At 42.7% G+C, this 22,462-nt stretch overlaps 1 protein-coding gene across 6 annotated transcripts in view; it reads right to left on the bottom strand.

Moving 5' to 3' along the window:
• Positions 1-22,462, bottom strand: part of KDM2B (lysine demethylase 2B) — a 116,939-nt gene that overhangs the window by 86,470 nt on the left and 8,007 nt on the right. For all 6 annotated transcript variants that reach the window (XM_064675069.1, XM_064675065.1, XM_064675068.1 and 3 more), the window contains 2 exons: positions 19,605-19,683; positions 13,808-13,854 (listed from right to left, as the gene is read on the bottom strand). In XM_064675069.1, coding sequence (XP_064531139.1) covers positions 13,808-13,854; positions 19,605-19,683 — 126 coding nt within the window. The remainder of the gene's footprint in view (positions 1-13,807; positions 13,855-19,604; positions 19,684-22,462) is intronic.

Here is a 22,462-nt window from a genome sequence, read left to right as displayed (position 1 = left end):
GATGGCAGGCTGAGAGATCTGAGGTCAGGCTGGATTTCTGAACAGCTCTAACACACATTTTACCATTTCTGTTAACCAGTTCCTAGGTATCCTCTCAGCCTGCCCTATAAGAAGGGACCCCCCTCAGGCCTGGTGCAGCCCTCCAGGTCCCAGCAGGATCTCTGTGACCCTGGCAGCCTCTTGCCCTGGTACCAATCATATTCCTGACTTCAGCTGCACATGGATAACAGGCACATGTATCCCTAGCTGGCAAAGAGCACCTCCTACTGCTGACATGGGAAGCTTCAGTGCGCCATGCATCACCTCACCCTTGGCCTTCCCTGGATGTTTTTCCAAAGTAACTCAGTGTGAGCTCCAATATAATTCTATAGTATGGGATTAAGAGGCAAGGCTTCCTCTCTGGCAGAGGATGGGACTCAGAGGCAAAGTGGTGATTTTACAGCCTAAAGAAACATCTTCCTCTACTGCTGCTTGCTCGTGGAGCACAAGATTCCCAAAAGATCACAAAGACAGTAACTAAGAAACAAGCTAGAGCCATCTTTGACAAGGGGAACAGACAACAGCAAGGAGGAGAGGGAAGAATCAGCTGCAGAGATGTAAGATGGAAAGTAAAACCCACCAGGAAGAGCTACAGAAGAGCTGTGCTTCACTTAAAACCTTAAAAACATACCAAGTTACTCCAGCTCATGTATCAGTAAAGTCCACATTAAAATTAAGGGAGGGAATAGCACATATAATATCTGCTCCCTTTATGTGGAGGCCTAGTGACCAAGATGCTGTGAAGATCCTAATAGATTGGTTTGTACAACATTCCTATATGCTGCAATGTCATTATTTTTTTACATAGAAATGAACACCTGGGGGAAAAACAACTTGTGCAGAGTTCCAGCCTTCCACTGCCCATCCTAGACAACTTGGTTTGGTACAGAGATTTGCTCCTTTCTGTTCTCAGTTTCTTGGAAAAAATACTTCAAGAACAACATTGAGGCAAACCTTGTCCCCTCATCAGAGACAGAACTCTGCTTCATGAATGCAGGTTACACAGGCATCAGCAAACACTTTCACAAATCACAGTTCCCCATCCCACCCCAGAAACTCCAGGAGTGATGGGCTCCAGCTCCCAAGTCATTCAGCAAAGCTTTCGTTGATCTCCCCTGCAGAGTTTGCACCCCCATTTTCCTTCACCTATCGAATATTGTAACAATTTGCCAGAGAGGGAACAGTGAATGGGAAATGCTGGGACATTCATCATCTCCTCAGGGGTACAACAGCTGCCATTTCCCCTTTCTAACAAGGTGAAGCACTGCCTTCCCCTGGCCTGACCTCAAACAGCTTCAGGTTATCCAAGCTGCCAGACTAGCCCATCTTTTCCCTGACGTGGATTTAGCATGGATATTAGGAGCAGTGGAAGCAAAGCAAACATGAACCACGCAGTGGAATATGTGGAATATGAGGAATGCACAGAAGGTGTGAATCAGAGCTGCAAATGACACCAGTGTTTTCTAGGCTGTGGTCTCTTCTCCAGCACAGCACCGGCAGGAAAAGGTGCAACTCCCCCACGGCAGAGGAAAGAGGAAATGTCCTTTCTGTAAGAATGATTACCAAGCCTGTCCATTAAGAGGATAAAGCTACCTTGGGGAATTATTTTAACCCTTTGTGACTGAACTGAGATCTGTGCTCAAGGTACAATATAGCATCACCAACCAGAAACCAACCCCAAATGCCAAGGGACTGCTCCTTTCTAATCTTTATGCTTCTTACTAGGAAAAAAAAATCCTTGGTTTATAAAGCAGGATTTTTGGCAGAGCCTCAGAAAATCTGCTTGCTTCACTACTGGGTTAATTGTACCTAAAGACTAAGGCTTTGACTTGCATCCCAGTTAATCCCCCTGGAGCTCCCAGAGACCGAAAGCATGCATTCTCCTGCTACCCACAGGAGACTATTATGATATTCCCTGCTAACAGGGAGGGATGTGAATCCAAGCAGAAAGTCCTTGCTCAAGTGGAGCTATTCCCGACATTCCCTGCACTTCAGAGCCAGGGTAAGAACAACTTAAGAGACACATCCCGATCCCATCGCTCCCAGTGCCACCAGAGGGCACAGAAGAACAAAGGGAAACGAGCCCAGCTCGGACATCGCACCCAGCTCTCCCCACACCTCACCCAGCACAGCCTGGGCCACCAGGAAACAAGGATCCCCGAGGAATCCACCCCTGCTTTGCAGTGCTCTGAGCCTTTCCTCCTTTCCCCCTCGGCCAGGTCTTTCCAGCAGGAGCCTTCTCAGTGGGGTCACAGAATCTCCTTCTTATGGAGATGGAAAACTACCGGTACCTTCCCCTCCTTCCCCTCTGCAGCTTTATCATTTGGTGTAAAGCTGCCAAATTACAATAACCCACGTTAGGAGCCATTAATAAAAATGAAATAAATGTTTAAATGTTTAAAATGTTTAAATGTTAAAATGATTAAAACGTTTTTGGTATCTTTGTATTCTACACTATCAAGACCATCTTTGCATACTAAAAATCCTACAGGAGTTAAATGATTTTGTTAAGTGACCTGTTAATCTGGCAATAGCTGAGTTCTTAGTTTTCCCAAACACAAGTACAAAGGAGTATTGATTGGATCAGTGCAATCCATTCTCCTTTTATTTTTAGGGAAGTGCCTCTGGCAGCACCATACCCCACAAGGAAAGGCCAGTTTAGTTTTTTATGGCCTCATTGACACTGTACATTCAAGCCATTCTTGCCTGTTTCTGCTCCACCAGCAACATCAAAAGGTGGGAAGAAGAGCTTGGCTGTGCCTGGGGCACCTGGTAAGGGTGACAGAGCCCAGGCTGTGGCCCAGCCCAGCTCCCAGGGATGGAGCACTCCTTCCATCCAGGAGAGGTTTGGGGAGATGCCTGAGATGATTCCAAAGTTCCCAGGTCCTCGAAGGTCTCAGCCCCTCGTTCTGGCTGTGCAGCTCTGACCTTCTCTGGCTTTGGCCCTTGCACTCCTCTGACTTTGGGGCAGGCAAATTATTGAGATATCATGGTAATATTTTCATTTTTTCTGGTTTTCTAGTTTTCTGCTGGTAGCACCAGCTCACTGAGGAGCTGGGCACACTTAAAGCTGGACCAGGAGAAGGACCAGCACAACCCTAGCAGGGGTGGAACAGCCAGAACTGGAAGGGAACCACTGCCTCTTCCCTCAGGCTGCTTTTCTCCCCTCTAAAGCCTCATCATCAGCATATAAGGAGGAACCCTATGGCCTTGATTTCCCTGATATTTGGCAATTAGGGAATTGAAAAAGACCTTCAACTACCATTCAGGTTAGCACTAAACATGTGCATGACACCAGCAGTCCTGCAGGTCCTCTCTGGTCTACACTGGCATTTAAAGGTGTCAAAGGGTTGGCAACACCCCCCCACATCTCATACCCACGGTTTAATGAGGACCTGGGAAAAAATATGCAGCTGTGATTATACCAGACCTCCAAAAACATGCTGATATTAATATATATTTTTAGGATAAAGCACTACACTTGAAGGTCATTTTGGACTAAGGTAAATTATGACACTAAAACATAACGACTACCATAAAATATTTAGGATTTTGGGTGCTATTCCTCCAGAATAAGACAGCTCATTTCTAGTTTGGGTGAGCTAAAGCAGAGGATGGTGATTGCAGAAGAACAGTTATTCTAAAATATCTGTTCTGCTTAATTTCCCCCATGGACAATTCATCTTTAAATCCACCTGTAGACAGAGGCTTTGAGATGCTCGTGACCACATAACACGTCAGTTCAATCTCACTTTCATGTTCTGACATCATGGAAACACATTCTTTTGAGGTTGTATTTTTATTGTAACGTTCATTCAAAGCGGGGTTATTGCTGTTTATATCCGGACATGAACATGACTGTTTTTAGCAAAACTGTCCCAGTTTAACTAAGACCTTTTTAAAGAGTTTGACTGCGTTAGGCAAAGGACAAACTTAAAGAGAGCTCAAACAGGAAGCTGAGCTCTAAAAATAGAACTGGTTCTACTTCCAAAATGGCAAGTCAGCGGACGTGCTAAACATAGGCAAGCAAGTGTTATAATATTTCATTTTTACTTCTAAGAGCAAAAAAAAAGCATGAAGAGGGAGCATCAAATACCTTTATTGCGTAGAAGCCCTAATCATGGCTCAAGGTTCACTCACCAGGCACTTCTGATGCACAGAGCCCCAGTGGAAACTCATGACAGAGATGGAATGTTACATCCATCATGGTTCAGCCCAGCATTGGTTAGGGCTGAGAGCTAAACATTAAAGAAATATAAAAATAATAAATATATATATATATTACTCCCCCTCTCTGTGAGGGAGGATGAGTTTTCTGCCAGTTCAACTTTCTGAACTACCTCATTGCCAGCACAAAGGCAGGGGATGGGAGAGCAATGCCAGAAGTGGAGAGAGAAGGAAGAGAAGGAGCAGGACACCAGTTTAGACTTGCTTAATTGGTATGGCAAAAAAAGCAAGTTGTTGGATGCAATGGGCAGCACAGGGAACAGAGACACTATCCCTGGACACATAATAGGCAGCAACAGCAAAAACCAAATGCCAGTTTAGATGACAAAAAGATGGTCTGGCACCAGAGCCCAGAACTGGAATTAGAGGGACAAGTTTCTATTTCCAGTCTCTTGGGAACACTGGGTAAGTTTTAACCTCTGTCTGCCCCAGGTCCTGGTTTCATGATACAAACTGTTCACCAATACTCAAGAAACTGATGAGGCTTAAGTAATTTTTTTAAGCAGGGTCAGCTCCCTGCCTCTTCCCAGCACAGTTCCACAAACTTCAGGGGAAGGATGTGCAGCAGCACCAGCGCTGTGGGAAATCCCATGGTGACACCAACCACAGCCCCAGCTCCCTTCTGCTATCACAGACTGGAGCTTATCTTCTTACACAATCAGCTATTAAGAGGCACAAACTCGGTGAGTGTTAAATGAAGCAACATCTTCTGAAAGTCTGCAATACACCACTTGATTAGACAAGAGATTTCCACTTTAACGTGCACTGCTCCACCTTAACACCGGTGGATGCCAATGTCCCAGAGGGTTCCTCCAGAGCTGCTACAAACAGCTTCAATTTTCAACAAATTAGGCAGAGCCCTCAGACTGGAGGAAAATCACTAATGGAACCTTCACTTGAAAAAAATCCATTCAGAAACCCTGAAGTCTAGTTACTAATTTTAATTCTGCCCAGGAGAGAACACAGTGCAGCTTTGTAATTCTTCCGAGCCCTGAGCAAACGTGGAGCAGGTCAGAAAGGACATTACATTGTCTGACTGACAGACAGGACTGCTGGTGACCCACAAAGAAGGGACAGATCCCATGATAACCAAACAAAAACACACCTGTCAAGTCCTACTGGTCCTGCTTAAAGCAAAGGGTGTTCACCTCTCTATCATTATTGGTTTGTGGTCGGCAGGAGTATCCTAATAGCACTTGCTCAAGTCTGGAAGGATTTATCTGTACTGCCTGACAAGCTACTATGGGATTAGGGAGTAAAATGAGTTCTGTACAGTAGAGCAGCCTCATCAAAGAGAGAGGGATACAGGAAAACAGGAGAGGTCGCTCAAGGGAAAAGAAAGGAAGAAAGGACAAAGACAAAAGGATGAGTCAATAAATCTTCAGTGCTGTACTTGGGAAAGAGGAACCTGCTGGACAGAATTGCAATCACTTCAATAAATCAGCATATTTCATTTTATTTTTCAGATGCTTCCTCTTTGTAGTACTCAAATTTGAAAATAAATGCAGCAGCTAGAAGTCTGGCCAGCCCACACCAACAGTACATATGAACTCTGCTGACAGACCATTGGTTTGACTCCATCTGACCTTACAGGCACTGGGAAATTTATCGTTTTCAGTGGTAATATTTGTTTGCTGATTTTAGTTGAGGTCTGGCTTAGCAGATTTCCCAATTCACAGCATGAAGCACGTTGACAGTCCCAACAGCATTGACTGTGAGGACATTTGGAACTTGATTTTAAAAACAAAGTGTTTTTAAAAAATAGTGGGAGTTTTTAAAACAAGTTTTAGTCACAAAACAATATGATGGAGGAACGATCTATTTTTATGGACTGGATCTCAGACACATGTTGCTGTCTAACATCTGAGACAAATCACTGGGCCCTGACATATGCTGCTTTCTGACTCTCCATTTGTCCCTTTGCAAAAGTCTGTAGGCAGGTACAAACTCAGCTCCCTTAAAGCACAGGTTTGGGACTTGTATCCTCAGATCAACGGGAATAGCAGTGGCATGCAATTATTTTACAGTCCTTGTGAGGAACATCCAAGTTCAGCCTCCTCCTGCAAGGAGTCACCCTTATCTCCTGCTTTCCAAGTGCTCCTGGATGCCCTGCTCCTTTCAGCTATTGGAGAGATGTATCTCCTGTGCATCTGAGTCCCTTGATGAATTTAGGGGGTGACCTGCAGGGTCCAGAGACTGAGGTACCCTCAGTCTGAATCCTCACAGGCTGAAGAACATGTTCACAAGTTGTTTCTTATGAAACCACACAGACATTGGCCTTCCCAACCACGAGAACAATGGGGATGTTTCATTAACTAAGTTTTGGTTAATATTCCAACCGTCCCATTTACACGAAAAGGAAAAAAGCAGAACCCAGGGAGCAAAAGCAGAACCCAAAAAGCAGGCCAGGCACGGGTCACACCATGGGCCACAAAACCCCCATGAGAAATAAGAGCAGAAGTCTTACAAGGAATGGAAATATTTCATCCAAGTGCCTCCCCTCCCAAGAGATCAGTGATGACTCCTCTCCCCAGAAGAGCCTGGTCCACTGTGTCTTGTAAAATGCATTATTTGGGCACTAGGAACAGAGCACAGCCCTCCCTGATTCTTCCTTATCCCTCCACACAAGACTCCTGGAGACACAGCAGCTTAATGACTCCTGACTCAGCTCTTCTGCTCTTCCCAACGTGGCACTGCCATTCACAGGACAAATCCCCACACCGGGGGAGGACCATACATCTTAATCAAGACTTACGTGCGAGTCTGGGGGCAGACTTTTGCACTTCCTTTGAGCAGCCACTTTAATTTTGGGAAGTGCTCCTTACAACAGAGCCTCTCTAATGAGCCTCCCTCCTAACTCCTCTCCTTCTCCAATTTCACAACTTCCTTGAAACAAATGGAGCGTTGCTCTATAGAAAAAGCAACACTGGGTCCCTATTCAGCAGAAATGATGGAAAGTATTCTGAGCTGCAGTGTGTGGCTGCTTTGTCCTTCTTTTGTATCTACATGGCTAATTTTCTTTCACAGGATGGAGAACTGTACATTGATTAAGACAAAATTTCCCCTACTTGCCCACAGACCACACTACGAGCCTCTCGACTTGCTTTGTAGTTGGATGTGAATTCAACCATGATACAATTTTCAGAACAGATCAATTTGAGAGGGGCAGCAAACACGCAGGAGGAACGAACCAAAAAAATCGCTAGAAAGCAGCTACTCAGGGACACTTCTCTGCTTTGCTTTCAGAGGTTTTGAGTAGCTACTAACAAAAAGCTGAACATTTTTACAGCCAGCTCGGGGACCATTGTGCTGGCACACCAGAAGAAATGTATGCTAATGTAAAAGGAGTGTTTTACACGGTCTCTGCCCTCCCTCCTGCCTTTAACTATCTGACCTGCAGTCACCACCACCACGATTTTCTCTTCCTTGGAGATACCACTTATGATTCTTGATTCAGTACTGAATGAAATTTATACATCCGTATATATGTATTCATCTATAAATGTGTGTACAGCTTTTAATAAATATATAAACCACATTTTATAAACCCAGACTAATCATTACCTACGTTTGCATCTCTTTCCATCCCCCTTTCAATATCACCTACTTCCAGAAGCATGGTTTAGGGTGGTTCTTGCATTTCTGTGGAGTACCTGGCACATTTAGTCTCATTTTAGCTGGAATTCCTGGGCACTACAGCAGTGTATGTATTTAACAGAACAAAAATGGCTGGATGAAAGATGCAGAGCCCCACACAGCTTAATGGCTGTTAGGTACCCTTGATGAGCAGTAATCCTTTCTGTCCCAAGTGAATTTAAATTATTTACATCAGCTTTACATTAACCAGGCAGGGAACTTGTTCCTCCCCACTGCAGCCCCTGCACAGAAGAGGCCACAGGTCACCACATTCACTACATCATTTACACTTTCCAGGAAAACTACAAACTGAGACTCCCCAGATTCTGTCTGTAGCACCTGGGCAGATCATTTCTCCTTTCAGCCTGATTTCCATATGGGAAAAGAAGGTCACACTGTTTACTGTGCACTGTTACACTGTGGAATTGCTGCTGCTCCTGGACTGAGTAAAATGTTGTGATACCAAACTTCAGAAAGCTTCCTAAGGGCTCTCCCCTGTGAAAAAACCTGAACAGCCAAGGAAATACTCCTCTGCAGCTCTGATTTCATCCACTGCTGTTAAAGGAAGTTCAGTTGTTCACTTCAGTGCACTATGAAGTCCTTAATCACTTATTCACTTAGTGAATAAAGCATGAGCAGATGTGTAAGAGCACACACAGCATCTCCTCCAGAACTTGTCAGCAGCACGAGGGAAGGCTGACCTGCACTTGCAGGGCCAACCCCCACTATTTATAGGACTTTTCCCTTGAAAATGTCTGGGATTTAATGATGTAATTTATTCTATTATCTTTCTCCACTGACACCATGATTATAAACTCATGGTTGAGGCACAGACCTTCACACGTATTTCTTTAAACACTCAATTTGCAACTGAAATTTCTGGGTCAGCTCGTGTTCTTTTGGTGTTTCTAACAAGAAGGCAAATCCCAGCAATAATCAGGTATCTCCTCAGCTACTCCCACCGAAGAAAGCAACAGGATATGTAGAGCCTGGGTTTTCCTTTCACCCTTTGTCTTGGAGATCAAAGCCTGCTGCCAGGTCTTTAAAGATTTGACAGAATCACAGAAATAAAATATTGAAATGATCTATTGGGTCCCATCTCATGCATCATCTTCTTGGGCCAGATAAAGATTGCTCTCTGCAAGAGTTACTGGAGCTTGGTTGTGTTTGCTTTTTATTTCCATACCTCAATGCACACATTTTAGCACAATTAAAAGCTTTGCTGCTTTCAACTTTACTTGGATTCTTTGTACAAGAAACACCAAAGCCTTTCAACACAGTTTGTGAACACAGCAACTAAATGAAGGGAACCAATCATTTCCTACCCAAGTAATCATCATGGCCCAGTCCAGTCTGCAGCAGCAGATTATAATGGCAAATTCCATGACAGATGATACATTCCTCACTGCTCCTACACTTATTTTTTGAAATCTGTAAATAAACCCTTAGTGAGTTGGTTAAATAAAATCAGTCAGTGAGTTGATGTCAGTTGTTAGACCACCCCATGAATAGTCTAAGTCCTGTACTTGCACTGTTCCCACTGATACAATGCCTGGCTGGGCACGGTGAATTCCATAGGACAATGCTGCTGATCCTACAGAAGTGACCGCCGTGGTCACAACTTTAACCTCTTCAGCCCAGGGATCACAATAACCCAAAGTCTCTTTTCTTTCTTACAATCCTCAGCATGTTTGAAATCTCCCCTTTCGCCACTCGCTGGGGTTGGAAGCTCCACTGTGGGGATGTACAATAAATACCTACCCTGGCACACAAAGCTACACCAGCCCAGAGGGAGGAGGTGATGCACATCACACACCAGCAGCACCACTTTGATTTGTTTATTTGGGTGTGAGTGCAAAAATTGGTCAATAGCCATAGACTGGCAGCCCGTTGCAAGCAAATTGAAGAGAGGTCAGCTAAAAATTAAAAATAAAAGCAAATACATCCAAACTGGCCATTACTGTTTAGAGAGAGACACTGTGCTTGTGCAGGGACTGCACTGGGCAGACTGTGACAACCCAGGGAGACAAAGGCAGTGCAGGCCAGTCACAGGCACTGCAGATGCCACAAAAAGCAGATGTGCTTCTAAATTCAATCAGTGCCAACCCAAGCAAACTACTAAAAAAAAATCCAATTAAAAAAGTAATCAAAGAAAGAAAAGGGAGCTCAGACTGCCAGACTAAGGCACACATCCATGTATGCTCCCTCTCTTTCTCCTTTACTTGGTTCACAGCTCCCAAAACTACTCAATGAAGTACTACTGCTATGCCTTCAGATTGTGTGATGTCCATGAAGGATAATACAAAGACAAAAATCAAACAAATGACAAAATGGAAGCTTTGGCTTTCTGACATCAAAGACTGAAGCAAATGATTGCATTTGGTCCTTGAATTCAGGAGTGGCAAAGGCTGGAGATGATGCACAGGGCCCATGGGAGCCCTGGTTGGCAGCAGCCTGCTGAGCAAGGCAGTCACTTTTCTCCTTGCTCAGCCCTGGGCAAGTTACTTCACTTATTCTGCAGAGCAGTGGGCACAAAACATTCACACAGGTAGGACACCCCTGCAGAAATAACACTCACCAAACTTTTACTGCAGATGTGGCAGATGTTTAAGGACACTTTAAGAGGGCCAACGACCCTCAATCAAATTTTAAATCAGCTTATGAAGAGATGACAGTGACATTCTGCCCTTCAGAGCTGGCAGTCAAATCTACCTTACACAAGGAAATGAGAAAGCTTAAGAGTTATTAAATTACAACAGAGTTTTGCTTCTTTCAAGAGTTGTCTCAAGTTCCTAAGCAGGCCAGGAATTCCTCTCCACTTCTCCATTTGTATTCTTGGCTCACAGCCATTTCAGAGCTCAGACAATTTCCAGCTGCTGAAATGAATCCATCGTCTCAGGTTTTAAGGAGCATCCAGGATATCGTTCGTGTGGAGGTGGAGTCTGGTTATAACCATTATCCCAACTGTGCAGTTTAAAGGGATGGGTCTAAAGCTGCTGTAGGGAAGAGTGTTTGATACACACATGGGTGCACAGTTGGGCACACTAAGGTGCAATCAGAAACAGGAGGTCATGAACATCACCCACTAAATTACAGCTGGTAGCTGCATTTTTTTAAACAAGGAAAACAAAAAAATTCCATAAAGCAATGGCAAGGTTTCATTGGTAGTCTGACAAAACACCAAAGAAGAGACACCTAAGCTCAAGTAAACACAAACAGTGATCAAAAAACTCATCTCTTTTTTTGCTCCTTATTATTGCCACAGAGCTGAGTTTTCAAAAGGAGATTTAAAAGCTTGTTGTTACTTCCCTGTGACTTACAGGTACTCTACTCTGGAGATGGTGCAACAGTCATGTTAGAAATAGAAAGTAAGATTTCAGAGACCAAAGGCTCAGTAACTTCCCATGGAATTTATGTGCTTTGGAAAAACCCAGCATCATCTCTTTCAAGTGTTCTGTAACTAATGTGTTTCCCCTGATTCAGAGGAGAAAAGAGAACAAATGATAGGCTTAAATAGCACCAGCACACTACAATGATGAGCACTTAAAAACCCAACAAGTTTACAGAGAACACAACATTTTTCAAGCCATGTTCTCTCTCTGTCGACTCCCACACACAATCAGATGCGGAGTTATGATCATTCCATTTCACATTCCCAAACATCCTTCCCCTCCAAGGTCCATCAAAGGATTGAATAAGTTTTGAAAATACCACATGTCAGAAACACAAACCTGGATGTTCAGGATATCAGAGAGGTCTGCTAAAAAAATGCAGGGATGATGACATATTAACATCTCCAGTGAGAGGAGATATTAATAAATCAAGACCTTTCATCTGCTTTATTTGAGCGTTAGACTGTGAGTGTAACCTATGTGTTAACCTAAAACTAGAAAAAAATTATCAGCAATGATATGCAATAGAAAAATTGCTCACTGGTGTTTCCTGAGGTCATTAGTAGATAATTTAGAAACCTGGCCTGGAGACAGGAACTGCCCCCATGTGCTCTCAGTGCTCTCAGTGTCAGTGGGGCTGTTCCATCCAGCACAAATTCCACAGCCACAAAAACGATTTGCCATAAAACCTGTGATTTTTCAGTAGAACTTACAGCCCATTTCCCAAATATTTTAGATCTTTTGAATCAAATTTTCCACCTATGGTGCCAAAAGTCATCAAGTGTATTACAAAAAGAGCAGGTGACAATGTTCTGGACCACGTTACGGGCTCAGTACAATGACTCCAAAGGGAGTTTGCCCAAACATGATAAAAAAAGACCCATGATGTGGTATCTGGCCAAGAGCACATCCAGGGATTGCAGGTCCAGCTGTGAGGAACTGCACACTTTTACATTAAACTTAATCTCCAGGTTAATTACAAATGTTATTTCTGCTCCATTGTTTCATAAAGGTGATTTTATTTATAAATATCCTCCCGCTTTGCTCACCATGTACACAGGAATCTCCACCCCCTAATACTTCAAAGGACATCAATCTTGAGGAAATGCAACTCCCACACTTTGACTGTTATACAGGAAAAACAATGTTGTTATGCAACACTACGCTGTTCCAAAACATCTCGTCAGACCCTCAGCTTCAGCTTCAGAGACAGAAATGGAGTTTATCAGCCATGGAACAAATTCACAGCAAACTGCAAACAGGTCCAGGTGACTACAAGGTTTCTGCACGAGGCTCCTCTGCAGCAAAGAGAGAGATTCTGTACCTACAAATGTCACAGGCAGGTATTTAGGAAATCCATAACATTTAGGACTTCAAATACTCAGACTGACCAAGAGAAATGTTACCAAATATCACTTCCCACACCACTTCCCTAACATTTTCTGTCAGAGATTTGGGGCTTTTTTCCTGAATTTATAAATGGTCATAAATTAAACAACATTGCTGAGTTCTGTTTGTGAAGGAAGGTTATCAGAGATAACCCCTTCTCTCACTGATAACCTCAAGTGAGCAGAAATGAGGCATGAGTTCCTCTCCTTTGTTTTTCTTAGCTACATCTTTTCCAGACTTGATGTTCCTATTGATCATTAAACTCAAGGAATAATTTCTTTAAAAACTGGCCTTTCAGAATGCAGCATTTGAGCTAATTTAAAAGATTAATTCCTGCCACAATACAGGTAAATAAACCCAGTAAATTCTAACTAGCAGGAATGCAGTTGAAAGTCTTCCTGAAGGACTGCAGCCAACACAACCAACACCCAGCTTGTTCCTTGGAGAGCAGGATCACTATTCAGTAACAATTTCAGATAACAATAAATAACATACCCATCTGCAATAAAAGTAGATTTCAAAGAAACACACAGTATAATCTCCTACTCAAAATGTAGCTTTTCTTAGAGTTAAAAAACATTTACTTTGCAAAGATTGCTAGGAAACATTTGATGATGACAGTCACCACTTCTCTGGTTTGTGTCTTATCAAAAGCCAGGCAGTTTGCAAGGGTTTGTGCTCAGCCTCTCTTCACAACCTTCCCTCAAAGCACTGACCTGGCCTGACACTGATAAATACTGTGGGGAGAGCACAGGCAAGAGGTGATACGGCTCCAATCACACCTTTCACAAACAGATGCTCTACAACAGATTAAAAAAAAAAATAGGAACTCGATCAATAGAGCTGCTGCTTTCCAGGATCACAAAAGTGTGTGTAGAACACCTGTTAAGGGCAAAAGCATTCTCTCCCTTCCAAATGGCCAATTATCCAGCATGAGATCGGAGTCCGGTCAGCACAACTACTAATTAGGGTTCTCCCAGCCTTTTTAATTTACAAATTGCCTCTCCATTGCCTTCTCCCAGATTCTGAGAGTTACCACAAATGTCTACAAACACAACTGGACAAGTATTTCAAAGCAATTCTGTTCTGTATAGAGCTAATCCAGTGCATTCAAAATAACTTACCCACTAATAGCTTCACATCTCTGACAGTGAAATCCGGGTCAGGCATTCTGTAATTAGCAAAGAAAGCAACGTTAAATACTGTCAAGATAAGTATGGGTACACTTTGGTTACCATAATAAAAGAGAAATAAATGTATAGTGCTCTTTGTCCCTAGTGCAGGAGGTGGAATCAAGCAAGGCCTCTCTGAAGTGTGGACAGTGCAAATTCTAAAGACACACATGACATCTTTGCCTTGGCAAGTGTACAACAGTTTCTCTATTCACAGTGGAAGAAAAGGTGTCTTTTCGAGCACTTCTTATCAGCACTGGAGTGGGAGGGAAGGGGTTGGGGGTGATTTCAATAAAATCCTAGACCTTTGTAGCTTGTTCTAAGCAACTCCTGGGGGTTTGCAACTGGTGGTGCCTCCTGTGTATTCCCTAAGGTGAACATTATCACACTTGCCAAATCGAGGGACAGAGCAGTAAAACAATCTGTTCAAAGTCACACCATCACAGGTTGGATTCATTGCTTGGAAATAAAATATTAAAAAATGATTAATTAAAGCCTCTTTGTTTTACTGACTAATCCAACCTCCTTATCTGGCAGAAGACAACCTGGCTGTTATTTGGTGGGTTGGAAAATTGTTCAATTCAATTTGGGCTAATTCAGAGCTAAATTAAATGGTAGCATAATTGGTTCTGGGATGTCGATGCATTTATAGGATCACTCCTAACACAGGCAATGTTTTAGGGTTTAATGTAATTAGACAGTAGCCTGGTACAGCAAGTGAGCAAGTTTTATGTATAAAGGAGAGAGTAAAATTCTGTAGCACATAGACTGGATAGAAAAAGAAAACAAAATCAGTAGTGGGGTTTTAAAGCTGATTGACTTCATCTTACTGACAATATTTCACATTTCACAAAAGCTGACTAAGGAACTGGAATGAAAAACAGCCCAGTGGGACCTGCCAGCTCAGTGCTCTGCCCCTCTTGTACTGCCCCAGGTTGAAGATAAACAACTTGTTTCTGGACTCCTGACACAATTTAGTTAGAAATCAGAACGATCCAGCCCAGGGGCAAACATTCAGAGCAGTAGTTTTTACTATTAAGAAAACACTAATAGGTAAAGTTAAAAAATGTATTTGTTGGCATGCACGTATCTTGAGAACTACTTGCCAAATTCTGCTTGTCCACTTTGTTTTACCCTTATCACCTTTCTCTGGTGGGATGCAGAGGCTGGACAATATCTTTTGTTAGTTCTCTGCCAACCCTCACATCTTTGCATTTAGCTGTGAGGGCCCCACAGCTTTGGAATTCACTCCCTCTGAGGAATGAAACAGCCTGAATCTACTGACCTTCAGGGTTCACTCAGAGCTCATCTTTTTTTCCAAGCACTAGAAAGTCAGAAGTAGGGGAAGGAGGAACTATTTGTGGGCAACAAGAACATGCCAGGTTTGTCTGCAAATGCACAGCTTACCTGTATTTCGTGTCAGAAATGTAGAACAATTAGATGGGCAATCTTTTCACATTTCTATAAATCAAAATAAAAATCAACCACCAAGATAGAGAACAATCCTAACCCAGATGGATACAAGCAATTCCAGCCTTTTTAAGAGCTGCAGCAGCAGCTGACAATAAACATTACTCAGTCTGGAAGAATACAACCCTCCCTGGCAATGGAATTGCATGTTTAGCTCTTTGGAGAGTACACCTGGCAAATCCTTGGGGTTTTTTCTCTGCAATCTCAGGTTGTGTGACACAATAAAGAAGGAGAACACAGAGAGAATAATTTCAGGCTTGAAAACAGCAGGTTTCAAGTACAAGAACCCATTTTGCAGTTGGGTTGCATTGGGAGGTCCAGCTTTAATTCCAACCCATTCTGCTGCCTTAGGTGACTGTATTTCCTCAGCTCCAGCCCCACCACACAACTCCTGTACAATCCTGTACACTCACTCTTATACAATCAGGGCTGGTTTGCTACAGCACTAGGATAGCAAAAAAACCCAATATTGTTTTCTCGGATGTCACCAGTCCTACACCACTCACTCAGTGTTGGTTGGTTTGTTTTTCTCCATATAAACCCAGAACAGCAACAATGCAAGAACAGCCCAGAAGTATTTTTTTCGTTGCTCTCATGCAATTTTCAGACAATGCATCCTGTGTAAAACCACTACAAATGCTTCTAAAGATTTCAAATATCATAAAAAATAAGTGAATAATGGTATAGTGGGGTGACTGAACTCCAAAATATGACTGACTACATTTGAGGTTTTCAGCAGTCTGTAATACACAAGTCATGTCGCCTGTTGCCTTAAAGGGAAAAGAAATGCAAACATCTCAGTGTGCTCTGGGTGCCTTTTAGTAAACTTTAAAGATGTGCTAGAGAATCTATTCAAAAGCTAATGAGGATGAGCTCTGGCCAGCACAGGTATGTGATTAACCACATTACAATGCAAGATGACCATTGCTCAGATAAGAGACAACATCTCTCCAAACAGCATTCCCTCTCCCAGTTACAATCCTGAAAACAGTCAAACAGCCCTCCAAGAAAAACAGCTCCCATTCTGCTGAGAGATCACAGGTGGGCTTTCCTGCTTCCAGCCATAGGAGTATCAGCTCATGATGGTCAGAGATACAGAGGAAAGCAATTTTCAGTTTCATTTTAATGATTTTTCCTCATTCCTCTCATTCCTTGCCATTTCAGAGTTCCTCCAAGCACAGTAACCAAACCGTTCAGCTCTGTGTTGTGCATCTGCCAGGCACAGGCATGCAAGCTGACTGCTTAGCAGCAAGCACAAGTGGAAGCATGTATCAGCAGTTATTCAAAAAATCATCTTACATCATATATTTTGTAGACCACTGTATCTCAAAAGTCACCCTACACGTGTGGATCACATAGTCTGCTGTATCATGATGCACAGAGCCTGCTCAGGACAAGAGACAGTGGTGCCAGAAACGACCCAGACACTGAAGGTTCCTCCCATTTTGGATCAGTTTGGCAGCTGCCAATCCTATTTCCATCTTGCTGGAGTACAGTGCACACAGCATTTTGGTACCTACACATCCCCAAACCTCATGCACTGCACGCCAGCAGCTTTTGAGAGATACATATAAGAAGTGGAAATGTAAATAAAATTAAATCACGTTATCTGCAGAGTGCCAAATAGGAAAGTTTGCTCATGCATTTCACTTCTGTCATTTAAAATACACATAAACTGTGTTTCCAACCTTCTCTCACTAGCACTTATGCCCAAGTGTGTGCAATTCCTTTACAACATCATTTCAAATTAATAAGGCACGCTCATTTAAATAAAAAATACAGGAATGTTGAGTGTCCTATAAGAGATTACTGATCTACAAATTCTAGTACTTAATTCCCCAAAGCAGTCAGTATTCAGTGATTCAGCAGAGAATGGAAATGTAAAAACAATTCACCCAACTAACTGTGAAAGGGAGAATTCAACTGATTCCATGCAAAAACCATCCAAAACTCACGTATCAGATAACTTGCTCTTATTTTTCTCAGCACACTAATTCAGCAAAAATATCCTCAAAAGAAAAAAAAAGCTCTTCTCTGACCATGAATTCCATCTAGAGAAAGAAATTGCACATGATGTGTGTGTGGATGGTTCACAAAAGGGAGAAAGGGAAACAGCCCTAGGAAGGAGGAGAGATGTCAGGATGGTATTAGAGTTATTAAGTGATATCAGCAGTTGGTGGGGATCTGAAAAGTTGGCTGGTCAAGCCTGGCTGCTGAGACTATTTTAAACTCATCACAGCAAACTGGAACACATATTTTTCCTTCGCTGTCCAAAGTGTGGGTGTGTGACAGAGCAGCAGGTAAGTGACTCCAGAACGCTTCCACCTCTTCCCAATCCAGTTCAGAACTCAGAACATGCAGCATCCCAACTGCCAGAGCTGCACAACTCCAACTGAAGACAAAGGCATGCAGCACTCAGTCCTGCTTCTTCTTCACTTCCAATACATGTTCCAAAACTGCTGTTAGTTTGGCTGCTTTGATAATGCTGACAAAGCAAGGCACCTGATTTTCAAAGGTCTCTTTGAGGTGTGGTTACCCGTCTTGAAGAAAACAAGCCAACACATGACACAAAATCCAGGTTCCTCTTTACCTGATCCTGTTCCTTGAGGAGTCTCTGAACCCCTGGACCAAGAGAGACCAAAGAGCCCTCTCCACAGGCAGCATTCCACCAGGAGTCTCCAGTGAAAGCACACGGCCAACCCAAAGTGGAGGGAAGTGCCAAGTGGCAGCTCTCCCAATTTTGGGCACAGGACCAACAAGGAAGCCAACGATGATGTGTGAGCTGAGTTTTGAGTGTTGAAATGTCTCACTGAAATCGCCTCATTATAGAATCCTGAATCACGAGCATCAAGAAGAAAGGGATGTGACATCCAGTGGTCAGGACACGGAGAAACAAGGCATCTTTGGAAGGATCTTGTGCAGCACTCACAGCACATCAGGCAGCCTGAGGCCTGGAGGCATCACTGTGGGTACAGGTGGCCGTAGGAAGCACTGACACAGGCTGGGATACCGGTTTTCCATCCCAGATAACACCCATCCATTTGCAGCTGCGGATCTGAAGCCCAGGAATGTTTGTGTCTGGGATGAGCTCTCACCTCCACACTTCTCCCCTGCTGGAGCACAGCTGAACTGGTACAGTTGGCACAGCAGGAGCTGAAACATCTCCCCAGTTTCCTTCTTGAGCTGTGAGGAATTTCACATGAACTTCCTCACACACAGGAGGATGTGGCTGCTGGGAAGGTGCAGTAACACCTCTGGCTCCTGATTTCTTCAGGAAGAATTCTTCAAGATTTTATGACTTGCCCTTTAGGAGCAGCAGTTTAAAACCAATGCATACACAGAGAGTCCTCTAAGCACCTCTCGTTCAGAGTTCAACACATAAAACTATTTTACTTTGTCATCAGAGCCATCACAGCAGCTCCTGTTTGCTCTGATAGTAAAGGGACATGTGGTTGTCAAATACCCCCAACACTGTTTCTTCTCTCTCTCTCTTTAAATTAGATTGGGGTGGCTTGATTCTTTTTAATTAGTAATTGGGACCCCTCGGTCCCCTAAACTGTGAGGTGTTCCAGCTGAAACTGAGCAAAGTAATGATGCTTTCAAAAAATTATTTTTCTGTTCTTCAGCTATAATCAGTTACACAGTCCTAATTTCCAGAAGTATCAAGAAACATTTATCTAAACTATGGATCATGTGACTGATAAAGTTTATCCTTTTAATATTTCTCTCTTAGACACTGTCACTTTCACAAACAAACTTGCAGGATTCTCTTATTAAAATACCAAATCCTTTAGAACTGGATATTAACAAAATGCAACCGCAAAAAGACTCCAGTAATCCCACATTTAACCAGACATCATTAAATATTTACAAAGCTGAAACATTCTGAAGAGCCATGATTATAATGGAAAATGGCAGGCATCATTAGACATTCCACCTGTAATACAGAGAACACTTGAGAGGTCAAAAATTGAAGGGAGTTTGTTCTGTCATTACAGCATGGATTGGGTGCAGAAACCTTTGGATTATATTCCTAACTTTCATTGCTGACTTATTTTTGCTTGTGCAGTACCACACTGGATGCACTTAACTTTTATAGACCTCATTATCTGCTTGTTTATAAGCGGAAAATAATCATTCCTCTTCTCGAGGGTGCTGACAGTCAGACTAATTGCAATCCATTTTGAGATCATCAAAAGAAATATCAGATACAAGTGGAAAGCATAATGGTTATTTTATAAAAGCATTTATTAATCATCAAGATTTGCTTGTAACTTACTTAATTCCCAGTCCATCCTTATTTCTGAAGATGAGGGGAACTCTGAGAGCTTCTCTTTGCACGTACTCAAAAGTAAAATCTGTGAAAACAAATTAAAAAAATGTCCCAAATCAATTACAATGGCATTGGCACCTCAGGTTACATTTTCTCAAACGCTCCTCATTTCCCTTTTCTCACCAAAGAACTCCACTATCACCTAAAGAGAAACAGAAAGAGAATGCATATTTTAGTCTAAACCGGAAACCCCCTGACAGACAATGCTCTCCCAGCTGCTCCCTATTTTTCCTGTTCACTGATGCACATAAAATAGAATCCAGTCAGTTTGTCAATTAAGGTCTGGGCTGAAACACCCAGGCTGTAATGAAATACCAAATTAACAGTTAAAAGGTAATCCTGACTAACTTACTGCGAATCAGTCTAGTACTTTTGGGGCAAATGTGTAGTTTAAAGTGTATGTGTAAGTTTAGATATTTTCAGCTGTACATTTCTACACTTCTTTTGTGAGCGTTATCTGGCTCTAACAGAAAGCCTTGATTCTGTGAAAAGGTAATTTCTTTTCTAATTTCAACAGATGAACTTTTAATTAATCAGAAATGTAACTCTAGGAGCTGACAGAAAATTTATACAGCTCCTGGCACTTAGTAAATCTGTGAAAAATAAATAGTTTCTGTGGGAAGTCAGGAAGTCACAGTATAACACACAATCAAACTGAAAATCAAACATAAATTTGTCACGTTAACCCTGGCCAGCATCACCTTGTTGCTTCACTCCGAGGATTATGCAGGACTGGCCTTTCCTGGGGGTTTCTCTATGCACTGTCTGGTACAATAGCAGTGATTTGGGGATTAGAGAGGAAGTTACAAGGCAGCGATTTTGGTGAGTTGTGCCTACAAAACCCCACACACTATTTGGAGCCTTCTGCCACAGAGAGCAGAGGAATTCCTACAGCAGCCATGTACTGTTTCTATGGCTCTGCTATTCCCCCTTTTTTACAGGAAAAAATGACTTTTATAGAATGTCCATACGCTGCCTTAAAATGGAAAATATTGCTTGACTCTTCAGCACTACAAAATGCACTGCACTGCCAAACCCAGTGACCCTCCCTGCTTTATATTAGGGTGCACAGGAGCAATTTAACTCCAAGATTCATCCAGCAATGTCCATCCATGATCCTGGGAGAGCAGGAGCACCTCAGCCCAAGCCTGTATCCCTGATCTTTCTCCACACTGAAAGTAAGAGGGGACCCTGAGGCCAAGCTCCCACGCCTGCACATGTACTTCCCTCTATTTGTACAACTTTTTCTTTGCTGTATTCAGTTAGTAATTATGACAAGTAGGGATATAATGTTCCTACTTAGAGTTACCAAATCAGAGCACTGTAATTATCCATTTACAGAAACATTAAAATTACAGACACTTTATTGCTGCTAGTCTCAAAATAAGTGTAATGAATACTCCATTTAACTAAGGTTACCAAGTAAATATTTCTGTACTAGAGAAGTCTTCCTTTCCCATAGGCATTCCCATTAAAACTAAGGGCTTAAGGTAAGCAAATAAATAAACCACAGATTTTTTATGGACACTGACCCAAGTCAGAAAGTCAACAAACATCAGGAGTAATATGGGTGAAAGAAGCAGAGGCAGCTATATAGCCTTGCAGACTAGTAGCTATGACAAACTGCATTCAAGCCAAAAATCACACCACTGCAAGAAGAGTTATCATTAAAAATAAAAACAAGGACATGGGAAATAAAAATAAATAAATATATTGCTCAACTAATTCCATGTGTTCATACAAACTGACTTTTTTGTTCTTACCAACCCCTGTCATTGTTTTGCCCAGATTCAATTCAGCCCTTGGATTTATAAAGAAAAAAAATTAAACCAATAGTAAAAATAAAACCAGAGCAAATAGGAAGGCAGATCTTTTCTTCGTAATGCCCCAACAAAGCATTTAAATCCCTTGTGGGGTTGAACAAAGCCGACACAGACCACAACAAAATAACAAAAGACACTCATTTATTTTCAAGTTCCCTAGAAAGGAGAAAGCTGCTCAAAGATTTTGGAGCTGCCAAGCCAGGGAAGCTGTGGATTGTATTATCCTTAGCATGGAGCAATGGCAACCACTGGACTGTTTGGAAGCTGAGGGGAGAATGCAATCATTTTCTGGAAAATTAATTAACATTTACCAGCTAAAAAATAGGTGTTTGTGTTTTGTTTAGAGGAAGAGGCAGGTCAGGGTTGAGCTTATCTCCTAAACGAATACCTTCCTAAGTGAGGTAGGTATTTAATGTCTTCACCGCATCAACTTTTCTAAAAGGAGCTTAAAGTGCTCATGGAAAACTAAGCCTAGGGGAGAAAAGGAAATTTTCTAAACTCAATTAGTGGCTCCGAACTCAGAGCAATTTCAGGAGGATTACAGCCAAAACTTCTCTTTCCTCAGAAAGGCAGCTCAGACAGGCGTCCTCAGTCCGGCCGAGTTTCAGTGATAGCCATCTGGGATGGGGATCCGTGTCAACAGTGCAGCGGTAAATAAAGGTGACCTGCAACCCCCCGGGCCTGTTTGATTCCCGGGCAAACCTCTCCCGTTCGCCTTCCTGCCAGGGAGCCGTGCGGCAGAGCTGGGCTGTCTGGCTCTGCTTACCGCTCCGGAATTCAAGTCACCTCAGCAAAGCAAGTCACTTTGGGGAGGGCAGCGCTGTAATTTAATATATGATAGGCTCACAAAGAAGTTATTGACTGTAAAGTCTCCGAGCCTGGCCAACAGGCTCATCAGTCGCACCCTTTCGCAAAAGGGGTCCTGGATTCAAGAGGGGGCGGAGGGGGAGCAGGAATCACCTCCGGCTAAGTGGGGGCTGG

Source organism: Pseudopipra pipra, chromosome 18 (genome assembly GCF_036250125.1).
Source record: "Pseudopipra pipra isolate bDixPip1 chromosome 18, bDixPip1.hap1, whole genome shotgun sequence".
In the NCBI taxonomy this organism is placed as follows: Eukaryota; Metazoa; Chordata; class Aves; order Passeriformes; family Pipridae; genus Pseudopipra; species Pseudopipra pipra.
The sequence above is the reverse complement of the archived record's forward strand: the minus strand, read 5'-3'. Positions and strand labels throughout refer to the sequence as shown.